This window comes from Rhinoderma darwinii, chromosome 13, assembly GCF_050947455.1.
Source record: "Rhinoderma darwinii isolate aRhiDar2 chromosome 13, aRhiDar2.hap1, whole genome shotgun sequence".
In the NCBI taxonomy this organism is placed as follows: domain Eukaryota; kingdom Metazoa; phylum Chordata; class Amphibia; order Anura; family Rhinodermatidae; genus Rhinoderma; species Rhinoderma darwinii.
The window spans coordinates 71,023,780-71,041,179 of NC_134699.1; the positions used below are offsets into that span (position 1 = coordinate 71,023,780).

The 17,400-nt window shown below is 44.0% G+C and overlaps 1 protein-coding gene across 1 annotated transcript in view; it reads left to right on the top strand.

Annotated features, from left to right (window-relative positions):
• Window positions 1-7,663: 7,663 nt before the first annotated feature.
• CACNG4 (calcium voltage-gated channel auxiliary subunit gamma 4) overlaps window positions 7,664-17,400 on the top strand; it is a 77,855-nt gene continuing 68,118 nt past the window's right edge. Inside the window, exon 1 of the mRNA XM_075846444.1 lies at window positions 7,664-8,153. Coding sequence (XP_075702559.1) covers window positions 7,931-8,153 — 223 coding nt within the window. The 5' untranslated portion in view covers window positions 7,664-7,930. The remainder of the gene's footprint in view (window positions 8,154-17,400) is intronic.

A 17,400-nucleotide genomic window follows, 5' to 3' on the forward strand; every position in this document is an offset into this window, starting at 1 on the left:
ATTGATGTCCTGATGACTGGGGGGCACCCGCTCAGATTGATGTCCTGATGACTGGGGGGCACCCGCTCAGATTGATGTCCTCATAGTTACATAGTTAGTACGGCTGAAAAAAGACACATGTCCATCAAGTTCAACCAAGGGAAAGGAAAAGGGAAGGAAAAATTTCTACACATAGGAGCTAATACTTTTTTGTTCTAGGAAATTATCTAACCCTTTTTTAAAGCCATCTCCTGTCCCTGCTGTGACGGCTCCTGTGGTGTCTACTGTCCCTGCTGCGACCAGCTCCTGCGGTAGGCTATTCCATAGATTCACCGTTCTTACTGTAAAGAAGCCTTGTCGCCTCTGCAGGTTGAACCTTTTTTTCTCCAGACGGAGGGAGCGCCCCCTTGTTTTTTGAGGGGTTTTACATGGAACAGGATTTCACCATATTTTTTGTATGTGCCATTAATATATTTATATAAGTTAATCATGTCCCCCCTTAGTCGTCTTTTTTCAAGGCTAAATAGGTTTAATTCTTTCAATCTTTCCTCATAACTTAGATTCTCCGCGCCCCTTATTAGCTTCGTTGCTCTTCTTTGTATTTTTTCCAACTCCAGGGCATCCTTTCTATGAACTGGAGCCCAGAACTGAACTGCATATTCTAGATGAGGCCTCACTAATGCTTTGTAAAGTGGCATTATTACATCCCTGTCCCGTGAGTCCATGCCTCTTTTAATACACGACAATATCCTGCTGGCCTTTGAAGCAGCTGATTGACATTGCATGCTGTTATTTAGTTTATGATCTACAAGTACACCCAGATCCTTCTCAACAAGTGAATCCGCCAGTGTAGCGCCCCCTAGGACATATGATGCATGCAGGTTATTACACCCAGATGCATAACTTTACATTTATCTACATTAAACTTCATCTGCCAAGTGGACGCCCAAACACTTTGTTTAAATCCGCTTGCAATTCACGAACATCTTCCATAGATTGAATTATATTACATAGTTTGGTGTCATCTGCAAAACTAGAAATAGTGCTATTAATCCCATCCTCTATATCCTTAATAAATAAGTTGAATAATAGTGGTCCCAGCACTGAACCCTGGGGTACACCACTTATAACTGGGGACCATTCAGAGTAGGAATCATTGACCACAACTCTCTGGATACGGTCCTTGAGCCAATTCTCAATCCAATTACAAACAATATTTTCTAAACCTATAGTCCTTAATTTACCCATTAGGCGTCTATGGGGGACAGTGTCAAATGCCTTTGCAAAGTCCAAAAACACTAAATCCACAGCGGCCCCTCTGTCTAGGCTTCTGCTCACCCCTCATATAATCACTATATATCCACAGCGGCCCCTCTGTCTAGGCTTCTCCTCACCCCTCATATAATCATTATATATCCACAGCGGCCCCTCTGTCTAGGCTTCTGCTCACCCCTCATATAATCATTATATCCACAGCGGCCCCTCTGTCTAGGCTTCTGCTCACCAGTAAGCTTAAAGGAATAGTGTCATCACAAATTATTTTTTTATATGTTAAAGATGTTAGTGCTTTATTAAAAACGTTTATATTCATTTGTGTGTTTGTGTTTTACTTTTTCTTATTTTTACACTTTTTCTTCCCTATGGGGGCTGCCATTTTTTGTTCCATTTCTGTCTGTGTCGATTAACGACACATACAGACATGGAATACGGCAGCCACAGTCCCATAGGGACTGCGAACGGCTCCCGTCCCATTGACTTCAGTGTACGGCGTCTGTGTGGGAACTGCGCATGCGCCGCTCCCACACAGTCCAATTCGAAATTGGCGCCGTCCGGCGCCATTTTCCAGTGGACCGGAAGTCGCGGCCGGACAGTAATATTACTACTTCCGGTCGCGGCTTCCGGATTTGTGCACTTGGACCAGCGGCAGCAAACGGAGCAGACGGGTCGGAGGGAGCCGCGGCGGCAGGAGCAGGTAAGAGATTTCAATGTATGTTCGTGTTTGTTTGTGTTTACTACTGTATGTAAACCTACTACGCTGTGTGTTAGCTCAAAAAATGGCGACACACAGTGTAGGAGGTTACACCGTTCAAACCCCTCGTTTATCCCGGCACTAGCCAGGATAAAGGAGGGGGGGATGCTGAGAGCTCACTAGAGCGAGAGCTTTTAACCCACTGTTGCAATGCTGCAATTTTGGGAAATAGCTCCATCTAGTGACCAAAAATGGGTAGTATTATAAATTAGAAATAATTTATAATATTTCCTGACTCGTGAAAAAAATAAAAAAAATTTGAACAATGTTTAATCACCCACACACTAAATGTTTAATAAAAAATAAAAAAACATGTTTTTCGGGCAACACCATGCCTTTAACATCCATCGTGGGGAAAATGTTTGAAGGGCTATTGAGGGACTATATACAGGATTATGAAGACATAAAAACAGATCAGGTTGGTTTGACAGCTTCTGTCCTTAGTAAAACCGTGCTGGCTGTCACTTATAATACTATTTTTTGTCACATAATCCTGTATATAGTCCCTCAATAGCCCTTCAAACATTTTCCCCACGATGGATGTTAAGCTTACTGGTCTATAATTACCCGGGGAAGACCTAGAGCCCTTTTTTAAAATAGGCACCACATTTGCCCTGCGCCAGTCCCTTGGCACTATACCAGTCACTAGAGATTCTCTGAATATTATGAAGAGGGGGACAGAAATAACTGAACTAAGCTCCTTAAGAACTCTAGGGTGTAACGCATCTGGTCCCGGGGCCTTGTGCACATTTATTTTATTTCATTTAGCTTGGACCATATCTACAGTTAGCCAATTCATTATATCAACTGATATATTAACAGCACTGGCACCGGCTACATCAGCTGCTCCTTCTTCTGTTGTATATACAGAGCTAAAGAACCCATTTAGTAACTCTGCCTTCTCTTGATCCCCTGTGATCAACTCCCCATTACCACTATCTAGGGGTCCTACATGTTCAGACCTGGGCTTTTTAGCATTTATATACTTGAAGAATTTTTTGGGATTTGTTTTACTATCCTTGGCCACCTGCCTTTCATTTTGTATTTTTTCTGATTTTATTACATTTTTACAGATTTTATTAAGCTCTTTATATTTTACAAAGGCTACAGCTGTACCCTCAGATTTGTATTTTTTAAATGCCCTTTTTTTGTCGTGTATTGCCCCTTTCACAGAAGGTGTAAGCCATGTGGGGTTTAATTTTAGTCGTTTATACTTGTTACCTGTAGGAATAAATTTTGCACTATAAATTACCCAAAGTAGATTTGAAAATCTCCCATTTATCATTTGTCCCATTATTTGACATTAGTTCTTCCCAGTCTATATCCTGAATTTCAGCAGCATCCTGGGGAAATTGGCTTTCTTAAAATTAAATGTTTTTGCCCTCCCAGCCTGCGTTTGTTTTTTACAGTATAGGTAAAATGTAACTATATTATGATCACTGTTACCGAGGTTTTCACGAACATTGACGTTCCCAACAAGATCTGCATTATTAGAAATGACCAGATCCAACAGAGCTTCACCTCTAGTCGGGTCTTCCACAAACTGGCCCATAAAATTTTCCTGCAACAGGTTGAGGAAATGTCTCCCCTTTGCAGTTGAAGCCGAACCATGACACCAATTAATATCCCGGAAATTAAAATCTCCCATTATCACTACAGTACCCGCCTGTGCAGCCCGCTCCATCTGTTTATATAGCTGAACTTCCATCTCCTCAGTTATATTGGGGGGTCTATAGATTACACCAAAAGTGTTTACCTCCCTTTCTAGTTCCACCCACAAGGTTTCAACCACCTCACCCACTATTGTCTCTTTCACACTCGCCTTCATATCATTTCTCACATACAGACATACACCACCGCCTTCATATCACTTCTCACATACAGACATACGCCACCACCTTCATATCACTTCTCACATACAGACATACACCACCTCCTTTCCTATTTGCCCTGTCTTTCCGAAACAGTGTAAAACCCTGTAGATTTACAGCCCAGTCATGTGAAGAGTCCAGCCATGTTTCAGCAACACCAACTATATCTATATTTTCTTCCAGTATCAAGGCCTCCAGCTCCCCCATTTTGCTTGCTAGACTTCTCGCATTTGTGAACATACACTTTAACTTGCCTGTCAGTTTTTCACTTTTATTATCAGAAATGTGATTTGACATTATTTGGGCATTTTTATTTACACTGCTGTTTTGTAACAAAAGGATCTCCTTATCTTGTTGACTAGTCCTCTCCCCACATTCTGTTTCTCCCCCCACCAATATAGTCTGACCCCTCTCTAACCTGGCTACCCCTTTTTTTTTCTACATTGACCTCCCTCCTCAGCCCTAGTTTAAATACTCCGCCACCCAGCTAGAATTCTCTCCCCCAGCACAGAGGACCCCCTTCCATTTAGGTGCAAATAATCTGCAGAATACAGTTTGTACCCCAATGAAAAGTCAGCCCAGTGCTCTAGGAACCCAAATCCTTCTCCTCTACACCAAGACTTAAAGGGAATGTGTTGCCAGAAAAACATGTTTGTTTTTTTTTTAATTAAACATTTAGTGTGTAGGTGATTAAACATTGTTCAAATTTTTTTTATTTTTTTCACGAGTCAGGAAATATTATAAATTAGATTCTAATTTATAATATTTCCCATTGCTGGTCACTAGATGGAGCTATTCCCAAAATTGCAGCATTGCAAAATTGGGTAAAAAGCCCTCGCTCTAGTGAGCTCTCAGCATCCCCCCCTCCTTTATCCTGGCTAGTGCCGGGATAAACGAGGGGTTTGAACGGTCTAACCTCCTACACTGTGTGTCGCCATTTTTTGAGCTAACACACAGTGTAGTAGGTTTACATACAGTAGTAAACGTACACAAACACGAACATACATTGAAATCTCTTACCTGCTCCTGCCGCCGCGGCTCCCTCCGGCCCGTCCACTCCGTCTGCTGCCGCTGGTCCAAGTGCACAAGTCCGGAAGCCGCGACCGGAAGTAGTAATCTTACTGTCCGGCCGCGACTTCCGGTCCACAGTAAAATGGCGCCGGACGGCGCCAATTTCAAATTGGACTGTGTGGGAACGGCGCATGCGCAGTTCCCACACAGACGGCGTACACAGAAGTGGATGGGACGGGAGCCGTTCGCAGTCCCTATGGGACTGTGGCTGCCGTATTCCATGTCTGTATGTGTCGTTAATCGACACATACAGAAATGGAACAAAAAATGGCAGCCCCCATAGGGAAGAAAAAGTGTAAAAATAAGAAAAAGTAAAACACAAACACACAAATAAATATAAACGTTTTTAATAAAGCACTAACATCTTTAACATATGAAAAAAAAAATTGTGATGACACTGTTCCTTTAAGCCATGCATTTAACTCCCTGAGCTCCCGCTGTCTTTCCTGTGATGCGCATGGCACAGGCAGTATTCCTGAGAATACAGCCTTGGAGGTCCTTCCCTTCAGCTTGTAGCCTAGTTCTTTAAAATTATTCTTAAGGCTCCTCCACCTACCATTTATTCTGTCGTTGGTACCAACATGGACCACGACAGCTGGATCATCACCAGCCCCTCCCAGCAATTTGTCCACCCGTTCCACCACATGCCGAACCCTGGCACCAGGGAGACAGCAAACCATTCGGTTGAGGTGGTCTTGGCGACAAATTATTCTATCCGTCTTCCTGATTATAGAATCCCCTATGACTATCAATAGCCTTGGCTTACCTGCATTGCCATCCCGCCGACTACTAGCTGGGCTGTTCTCCCGGCTGTTAGGGAGATCAGTATCCACTAGGGCTGCCATTTCTGAGACTGACACCCTCGCATCATCACCCAACTTGGCAATTTTGCTTGGAATGTGAGAAACCGGATCGGCCTTCCTTTTCTTTGACCCCTTTCTACTGCCCCTAACTACATTAACCCAGCTACTTGCCGGATCCTGCTCACCCATGTCTTCACCCTCCAGTTCTAACCCACGAGCAGCATGCTCCGCTCAAGATTGTCTATTGACTGGGGGGACACCCGCTTAGATTGATGTCCTCATGACTGGGGGGCACACGCTCAGATTGATGTCCCCATGACTGGGGTACACCCGCTCAGATTGATGTCCTCATGACTGGGAGGCATACGTTCAGATTGATGTCCTCATGACTGGGGGGCACCTGCTCAGATTGATGTCCTCATGACTGGGGGGCACCCGCTCAGATTGATGTCCCCATGACTGGGGGGCACCCGCTCAGATTGAAGTCCTCATGACTGGGGGGCACCAGCTTAGATTGATGTCCTCATGACAGGGGGCACCCGCTCATATTGATGTCCTCATGACTGGGGTGCACCCGCTCAGATTGATGTCCCCATGACTGGGGGGCACCCGCACAGATTGATGTCCTCATGACTGGGGGGCACCCGCACAGATTGATGTCCTCATGACTTGGGTGCACGAGCTTAGATTGATGTCCTCATAACTGGGGGCACCCGCTCAGATTGATGTCCTCATGACTGGGGGCACCCGCTCAGATTGATGTCCTCATGACTGGGGGGCACCCACTCAGATTGATGTCCTCATGACTATTGCCAATCCCAATGGGTGGTGTGAACGTGTGTAGGGGCCCTCTCCATAAGAATAAATAAGGTGGGGTCTGAGGGTCATATGGCTCTTTTCTCCTACAAGTGATGGAGGGCTTGATGTCCCGGGATGGGGGGAGTATTGGTATCCATCAGTTTGATCACTGTTATGGGGCCCTTCTCATCGGGCCCCTACCATGAACAGTTTTTCTAGCTACACCGTGAGTTAGATGAAGTGTCTTCTGCCCAGGATCCTCCTTTTCTACAATGTTCTTTCCCAGGACACTAAAAGCAATGACAACCTGCGATTCGGGGCTTTGTTCTAGCGACATGTTGTCTGGTGTAGTTAACCCATTCCCTGTCTGCAGACCATCGCCCGCTACTATCTACATCAATAAAAACCACCTCCAGATATTTCTCCAAAACACAAGACCCCCGCCCCCACAGCCTGCTCCCTGTACAAATCTCCGACACCCACAATTCGCATCAGTCTAACCCCCCCCCACCCCAACTTATTCCTTCTTCCCAAGTGCAAACCCTGGAGCACAGCAACCAAAGAAACGGGCTTAATGCGTCCTGACGGCTCATCGGCTGCTTTGTATTTTTGTGGAGTGATGAATGGGTTAAGGAGGGAGGGTGCATGGCTTAACCCCTCTTTTTCCAGGCTTTTCTACTTTAAATATTCCGTATCATAAGTTGTCCAGGGCAGAGAGAATATTTCCGCTCCCACTATCATAAATATTTAACTCGGCCCCGGCCCCCTACATTGCTATATAATTGCCCCGCACCCAAAAAAACAACAACTTCTCATTGATACACCCTATCTGTGCTGGGTTGAGTGCACATTACAGATAGGACATCTCCACACACCCAGGTGATGGTCAGTGCTCCCTCCAACATCTTATGACCATGCATGGAGCTATCAAGCCATCAAAGCTTCATCAGGCTATTGGAGGGGGCGGCTTGTTTTCTTCCCTAGTCGTCCCTGGGGGGTCTCCGCCAGCCAGAGCACCACATGCCAATTTGCATACTCCTTGCAGATTGGTGGATTTTCCAGGAGGAGGTTCCTGGATGGAAGGTTAGTAGCTCAACATCTTGATGAGTTCTACATTACGAGAGGCTCCTGGAAGCCCTGGCACTTTTCTTTTATGTAAGTGCATCCCCAAAAAAGTCCAGAGCTCCCCTCCCCCAGCACCTGAGCACCTCTAAAGAGTGGAGCCCAGGAGGAGGCACTTTGGTCCTCATGCCTCCTGGTTGGAGTCCTTTGTCTGAGACTGTGGATGGAATTGTTGCCTCACCCACGACTCCCTGGAGACACAGCAGTCAGATCCTGTTGCTCCACCTCCAAGCTGTGTATGTGGAGTATGAAGCACCATGGTCTGGTGTGATCGTGGGGTGCAGATGTTGCTGACCACAGTGGGGGCTTTTGCAGCCTTCAGTCTAATGACTATCGCCATTGGGACAGACTACTGGCTCTATTCCCGGGCTCACATCTGCAATGGGACAAACTTCACCATGGAGGATGCCCAAACCCAACCCAAGAAGACCAAGGGGGACCTTACCCATTCCGGGCTCTGGAGGATCTGTTGCATTGAGGGTAAGTGCTGCCGTCTTCAGAGGGTTAATTGCAGGTTGTATTGTGTATTTCATGTAGTTGCCTGGTAACTGGACGATTGATGGGAGGAATCACTGGACGCTACTTAGGTCCCATCACTGAGGACCCCACAATTAGAGACCAATGGGCTCTGGTACCGAATTTATCATTGTTCAGCTGCAGGTGTCTCAACTCTGGGGTAACATGAGGTATGAAGACTTCTGCAAAGAGGGAAAGTTGAACAATGTGACTGGTTGCACAGGTGATAATGCAGGAGATGGATGAGGTGCGAGACACAAAGAAGCTTATGCACAGAAACCCAAGAAAGCTGCTCTCCATACAGTTTGGGGAGGCTGCTGTCCACAAGCGGCAGTGCTGAACCAGAGAGAGTAGGCGCTGACTATGTATTCACACAGGACAACAGTCTTACAGATCATACAATGCACATACAGATGACACAATGCACATACAGATCATACAATGCACATACAAATCATACAGATCATACAGTGCACATACAGATCATACAGTGCACAAACAGATCATACAGTGCACATATAGTACACATACAGATCATACAGTGCACATACAGATCATACAGTGCACATACAGTACACATACAGATCACACAGTGCACATACAGATCATACAGTACACATACAGATCATACAGTGCACATACAGATCATACAGTGCACATACAGATCATACAGTGCACAAACAGATCATACAGTGCACATACAGTACACATACAGATCATACAGTACACATACAGATCATACAGTGCACATACAGATCACACAGTGCACATACAGATCATACAGTGCACATACAGATCATACAGTGCACAAACAGATCATACAGTGCACATACAGTACACATACAGATCATACAGTGCACATACAGATCATACAGTGCACATACAGTACACATACAGATCACACAGTGCACATACAGATCATACAGTACACATACAGATCATACAGTGCACATACAGATCACACAGTGCACATACAGATCATACAGTGCACATACAGATCATACAGTGCACATACAGATCATACAGTACACATACAGATCATACAGTGCACATAGAGATCACACAGTGCACATACAGATCATACAGTGCACATACAGATCATACAGTGCACATACAGATCATACAGTGCACATACAGTACACATACAGATCATACAATGTACATACAGATTATACAGTGTACATACAGATCATACAGTGTGCATACAGGTACACATACAGATCATACAGTGCACATACAGATCACACAGTGCACATACAGATCATACAGTGCACATACAGATCATACTGTGCACATACAGTACACATACAGATCATACAGTGCACATACAGATCACACAGTGCACATACAGATCATACAGTGCACATACAGATCATACAGTGCACATACAGATCATACAGTGCACATACAGATCATACAGTGCACATACAGATCATACAGTGCACATACAGTACACATACAGATCATACAATGCACATACAGATCATACAGTGCATATACAGATCATACAGTGCACATACAGATCACACAGTGCACATACAGATCATACAGTGCACATACAGATCATACAGTGCACATACAGATCATACAGTGCACATACAGCACACATACAGATCATACAGTGCACATACAGATCACACAGTGCACATATAGATCATACAGTGCACATACAGATCATACAGTGCACATACAGATCACAAAGTGCACATACAGATCGTACAGTGCACATACAGATCACACAGTACACATAGAGTGCACATCCAGATCATACAGTGCACATCCAGATCATACAGTGCACATACAGATCATACAGTACACATACAGATCATACAGTGCACATACACATCATACAGTACACATACAGATCATACAGTGCACATACAGATCATACAGTGCACATACAGTACACATACAGATCATACAATGCACATACAGATCATACAGCGCATATACAGATCATACAGTGCACATAAAGTACACATACAGACCATCCAGTGCACATACAGATCACACAGTGCACATACAGATCATCCAGTACACATACAGATCATACAGTGCACATACAGTTCACACAGTGCACATACAGATCATACAGTGCACATACAGATCATACAGTGCACATACAGATCATACAGTGCACATACAGTACACATACAGATCATACAATGCACATACAGATCATACAGCGCATATACAGATCATACAGTGCACATAAAGTACACATACAGACCATCCAGTGCACATACAGATCACACAGTGCACATACAGATCATCCAGTGCACATACAGATCACACAGTGCACATACAGATCATCCAGTACACATACAGATCATACAGTGCACATACAGTTCACACAGTGCACATACAGATCATACAGTGCACATACAGATCATACAGTGCACATACAGATCATACAGTGCACATACAGTACACATACAGATCATACAATGCACATACAGATCATACAGCGCATATACAGATCATACAGTGCACATAAAGTACACATACAGACCATCCAGTGCACATACAGATCACACAGTGCACATACAGATCATCCAGTGCACATACAGATCATACAGTGCACATACAGTACACATACAGATCACACAGTGCACATACAGATCACACAGTGCACATACAGATCATACAGTGCACATACAGATCATACAGTGCACATACAGATCATACAGTGCACATACAGCACACATACAGATCATACAGTGCACATACAGATCACACAGTGCACATATAGATCATACAGTGCACATACAGATCATACAGTGCACATACAGATCACAAAGTGCACATACAGATCGTACAGTGCACATACAGATCACACAGTACACATAGAGTGCACATACAGATCATACAGTGCACATCCAGATCATACAGTGCACATACAGATCATACAGTACACATACAGATCATACAGTGCACATACACATCATACAGTACACATACAGATCATACAGTGCACATACAGATCATACAGTGCACATACAGTACACATACAGATCATACAATGCACATACAGATCATACAGCGCATATACAGATCATACAGTGCACATAAAGTACACATACAGACCATCCAGTGCACATACAGATCACACAGTGCACATACAGATCATCCAGTGCACATACAGATCATACAGTGCACATACAGTACACATACAGATCACACAGTGCACATACAGATCATACAGTACACATACAGATCATACAGTGCACATACAGATCACACAGTGCACATACAGATCATACAGTGCACATACAGATCATACAGTGCACATACAGTACACCTACAGATCATACAATGCACATACAGATCATACAGCGCATATACAGATCATACAGTGCACATAAAGTACACATACAGACCATCCAGTGCACATACAGATCACACAGTGCACATACAGATCATCCAGTGCACATACAGATCATACAGTGCACATACAGTACACATACAGATCACACAGTGCACATACAGATCATACAGTACACATACAGATCATACAGTGCACATACAGATCACACAGTGCACATACAGATCATACAGTGCACATACAGATCATACAGTGCACATACAGATTATACAGTGCACATACAGTACACATACAGATCATACAATGTACATACAGATTATACAGTGTACATACAGATCATACAGTGTGCATACAGGTACACATACAGATCATACAGTGCACATACAGATCACACAGTGCACATACAGATCATACAGTGCACATACAGATCATACTGTGCACATACAGTACACATACAGATCACACAGTGCACATACAGATCATACAGTGCACATACAGATCATACAGTGCACATACACATCATACAGTACACATACAGATCATACAGTGCACATACAGATCATACATTGCACATACAGTACACATACAGATCATACAATGCACATACAGATCATACAGTGCATATACAGATCATACAGTGCACATACAGATCACACAGTGCACATACAGATCATACAGTGCACATACAGATCATACAGTGCACATACAGATCATACAGTGCACATACAGTACACATACAGATCATACAGTGCACATACAGATCACACAGTGCACATATAGATCATACAGTGCACATACAGATCATACAGTGCACATACAGATCACAAAGTGCACATACAGATCGTACAGTGCACATACAGATCACACAGTACACATAGAGTGCACATACAGATCATACAGTTCACATCCAGATCATACAGTGCACATACAGATCATACAGTACACATACAGATCATACAGTGCACATACACATCATACAGTACACATACAGATCATACAGTGCACATACAGATCATACAGTGCACATACAGTACACATACAGATCATACAATGCACATACAGATCATACAGCGCATATACAGATCACACAGTGCACATACAGATCATACAGTGCACATACAGATCATACAGTGCACATACAGTGCACATACAGATCATACAGTGCACAAACAGATCATACAGTGCACATACAGATCATACAGTGCACATACAGATCATACAGTGCACATACAGTACACATACAGATCATACAGTGCACATACAGATCATACAGTGCACATACAGTACACATACAGATCACACAGTGCACATACAGATCATACAGTGCGCATACAGTACACATACAGATCATACAATGCACATACAGATCATACAGTGCACATACAGATCATACAGTGTGCATACAGTACACATACAGATCATACAGTGCACATACAGATCATACAGTGCACAAACAGATCATACAGTGCACATACAGATCACACAATGCACATACAAATCACACAGTGCATATACAGATCATACAGTGAACATACAGATCATACAATGCACATACAGATCACACAGTGTACATACAGATCACACAGTACATATACAGATCATACAGTGCACATACAGATCATACCATGCACATACAGATCATACAGTGCACATACAAATCATACAGTGCACATACAGATCATACATTGCACATACAGATCATACAGTGAACATACAGATTATACAGTGCACATACAGATCACACAAAGCACATACAGATCATACAGTGCACATACAGATCATATAGTGCATATACAGGTCATACAGTACACATACAGATCATACAGTACACATACAGATCATACAATGCACATACAGATCATACAATGCACATACAGTGCACATACAGATCATACAGTGCACATACAGATCATACAATGCACATACAGATCATACAGTGCACATACAGATCATATAGTGCACATACAGATCATACAGTGCACATACAGATCATACAGTGCACATACAGTACACATACAGATCATACAGTGCACATACAGATCACACAGTGCACATACAGATCACACAGTACACATACAGATCATATAGTGCACATACAGATCATACAGTGCACATACAGGTCATACAGTGCACATACAGATCACACAATACACATACAGATCATACAGATCATACAGTGCACATACAGATCACACAATACACATACAGATCATACAGATCATACAGTGCACATACAGATCATACAATTCACATACAGATCATACAGTGCACATACAGGTCATACAGTGCACATACAGATCATACAATGCACATACAGATCATACAGTGCACATACAGATCATACAGATCACACAATACACATACAGATTATACAGATCATACAGATCATACAATTCACATACAGATCATGCAGTGCAACATACATATCATACAGATCACACAATACACATACAGATTACACAGATCATACAGTGCACATAAAGATCACACAATGCACATACAGATCATACAGATCACACAATACACATACAGATCATACAGTGCACATAAAGATCACACAATGCACATACAGATCATACAATTCACATACAGATCATACAGTGCACACACAGATAATACAGTGCACATATAGATCATACAGTGCACATATGAGACCACAGATTATGCAGTGCACATGTAAAACACACAGATTATACAGTGCACATGTAAAACACACAGATTATACAGTGCACATGTAAAACACACAGATTATACAGTGCACGTGTAAAACACACAGATTATACAGTGCACATGTAAAACACACAGATTATACAGTGCACATGTAAAACACACAGATTATACAGTGCACATATAAAACACACAGATTATACAGTGCACATGTAAAACACACAGATTATACAGTGCACATGTGAGACACACAGATTATACAGTGCACATGTGAGACACACAGATTATACAGGTTAGATGCACCTGGGGCTCCAGTCTGTAGGGAGCACCCCCCCCCCCCCCGCTAAATGATTATTACCTCTCTTGTAGATTGGTATTGACTTTCTAAATGAGTGCACAGGGGTTAATTGCCTGTGGATGTTGGAGAAATTGTTCCATCCACCTGGAAAGGTAATAATGGATCTGGAGTTATTACACTCTACATTATAATGTGATATTTCTCTAGTGGCGGATGGAGGGGGGGGGGGGGTATTATGTAACGGACCATTATCCTCCTCCGACTTTTAATGTCCTTTTGCTTCTACAATGTTACTTATTTGTAATGTATGGGATTACTGGACATGACTGGATGATGGGAGTCATCTCTTATTTCTGGGACTTTGTAAAGTTACACCTACAGTACTCCTATATAAAGCACTATGAGCACTACACATATGTGGCCCCTTTATATCCACACATGTGCTTGAAGATCAAACAACACATCCCCGATCCACTGGATGAGTGTCTAATCACTGGGGGTCCCACTGCTAGAACAGCCACCGATTGTGAGAAGAAGATACCCGTGTCTTCCGGTTGATTGTAGCGATGGTTGGGCGCGCGCACTCTGAAATGGCCGAGTACAGCGCTCCGCTATCTCTGCCATTCACATAGAGTTAATTGGGGCAGTGGGGTCCCCTGTTCTTGCCATTGGTGGAGGTCCCAGTGGAGGGGGCTTCAGTAATCAGATACTTAATCCCTATCCGCTGGGCAGGGGATAACTGTTGTCTGTGGGAAAAAGTGCTTTGATATGGAGCTGGTCCCCCCCTCTGCTGCAAACTCACAGTCTGAACATCCTGGACTTGAACTCTGGACTCCAGTTTCGCTTTGCAGTCTTGACCACTCTGCTACAGAGAACTTTGGCTTTTCTAGCTTCATCCGAGCCATGTGTTTGCTGCTCTTGGTGATTAGTTCGTGATCGACCCTGTTATATGGCCAATCTCAGTATTTGCTGCCCTTCCCTTACCCACAGTTTTGTACTTCCTGTGCCTGATTATTCTCGTTATCCCAATAATCTAGCTTTCCCATGGTTAACCACTAGTGCTCTTCTGTGTACTGAACTCTGCATACGACTAACCATGTCTGATCTTCCGCTCCTGTGTACTGAAACCTGAATACATATGACCACAGCTGATCCCTCTCTCCATTGTACTGCTTCACCTGCAGCCCAGTCGTCATTTGGGGGCCGTACTGGGGTGCGTGATCTGGGAATCCTCTTGCAGCAAAGTCCATAACCTCTTCCGGGGGCTCAGGCTGAAGACCAGGGGATTTCTTAGTTTCTGCACCACAGGTAGCCTGCGCTAACCTAATTCTGGTTGTTCCACATTTTAGCTTGCGGAATTACAACTCCTTAAAGTGCTCTAAACTCTGCATTATCACTGACTATTATTGTGAATTGCATTGTTGCATTCCAGACTCGATAACCAGCATCGTAATGTTGGATGACGTTGAGGCTGGATTTACAGTTGGATGTTGGATGAGGATGGGATCATAGTCTGAGGTTGTCTTAGATTTAGGCAGGGCTCACAGTCTGATGTTGGATAACATTAAGGCCAGGAACACAGTCTAAAGTTGGATGAGACCGTTCTTACAGTCTGAGGTTGGATAAGGTTCAGCCCGGGATCACAGTCTGATGTTGGATGTGGTTGAGACTGGTCTAAGTCTGATGTTGGTTGAGGTTGCGGCCAGGCTCTCAGTCTGATGTTGGATGAGGTTGCGGCCAGGCTCTCAGTTTGATGTTGGATGAGGTTGCGGCCAGGCTCTCAGTCTGATGTTGGATGATGTTGTGGCTGGTCTAAGTCTGATGTTGGATGAGGTTGCGGTCAGGCTCTCAGTCTGATGTTGGATGAGGTTGCGGCCAGGCTCTCAGTCTGATGTTGGATGAGGTTGCGGCCAGGCTCTCAGTTTGATGTTGGATGAGGTTGCGGCCAGGCTCTCAGTCTGATGTTGGATGAGGTTGAGGCTGGTCTAAGTCTGATGTTGGATGAGGTTGCGGCCAGGCTCTCAGTCTGATGTTGGATGAGGTTGAGGCTGGTCTTACAGTGTGATGTTGGATGAGGTTGAGGCTGGTCAAAAAATGACCGTCGGCACAGAACATCGTAAAGCCCATTCAAATGAATGGGCAGATGTTTTCCGGCGCATTGGAGCCGTATTTTCGGACGTAATTCGAGGTTAAAACGCCCAAATTACGTCCGTAAATAGGGTGTGTGAACCCAGCCTTACAGTCCGATGTTGGATGAGGTTGAGGCTGGTCTTACAGTCTGATGTTGGATGAGGTTGAGGCTGGTCTTACAGTCTGATGTTGGATGAGGTTGAGGTTGGTCTTACAGTCTGATGTTGGATGAGGTTGAGGCTGGTCTTACAGTGTGATGTTGGATGAGGTTGAGGCTGGTCTTACAGTGTGATGTTGGATGAGGTTGAGGCTGGTCTTACAGTCTGATGTTGGATGAGGTTGAGGCTGGTTTTACAGTCTGATGTTGGATGAGGTTGAGGCTGGTCTTACAGTCTGATGTTGGATGAGGTTGAGGCTGGTCTTACAGATTGATGTTGAATGCGCTTGAGGCTGGTCTTACAGTCTGATGTTGGATGAGGTTGAGGCTGGTCTTAGGGTATGTTCACACGGCGGGGGTCCGTAACGGCTGAAATTACGGGGATGTTTCAGCCTGAAAACATCCCCGTAATTTCAGCCGTACCGGCATGTGCGGGCGCTTGAACGCCGCGTCAATTACGGCCGTAATTAGCGCTGCTATTCATTGGAGTCAATGAATAGCGGCTCCAATTACAGCCAAAGAAGTGACAGGTCACTTCTTTGACGCGGGCGTCTATTTACGCGCCGTCATTTGACAGCGGCGCGTAAATATACGCCTCGTGTGAACAGACAAACGTCTGCCCATTGCTTTCAAT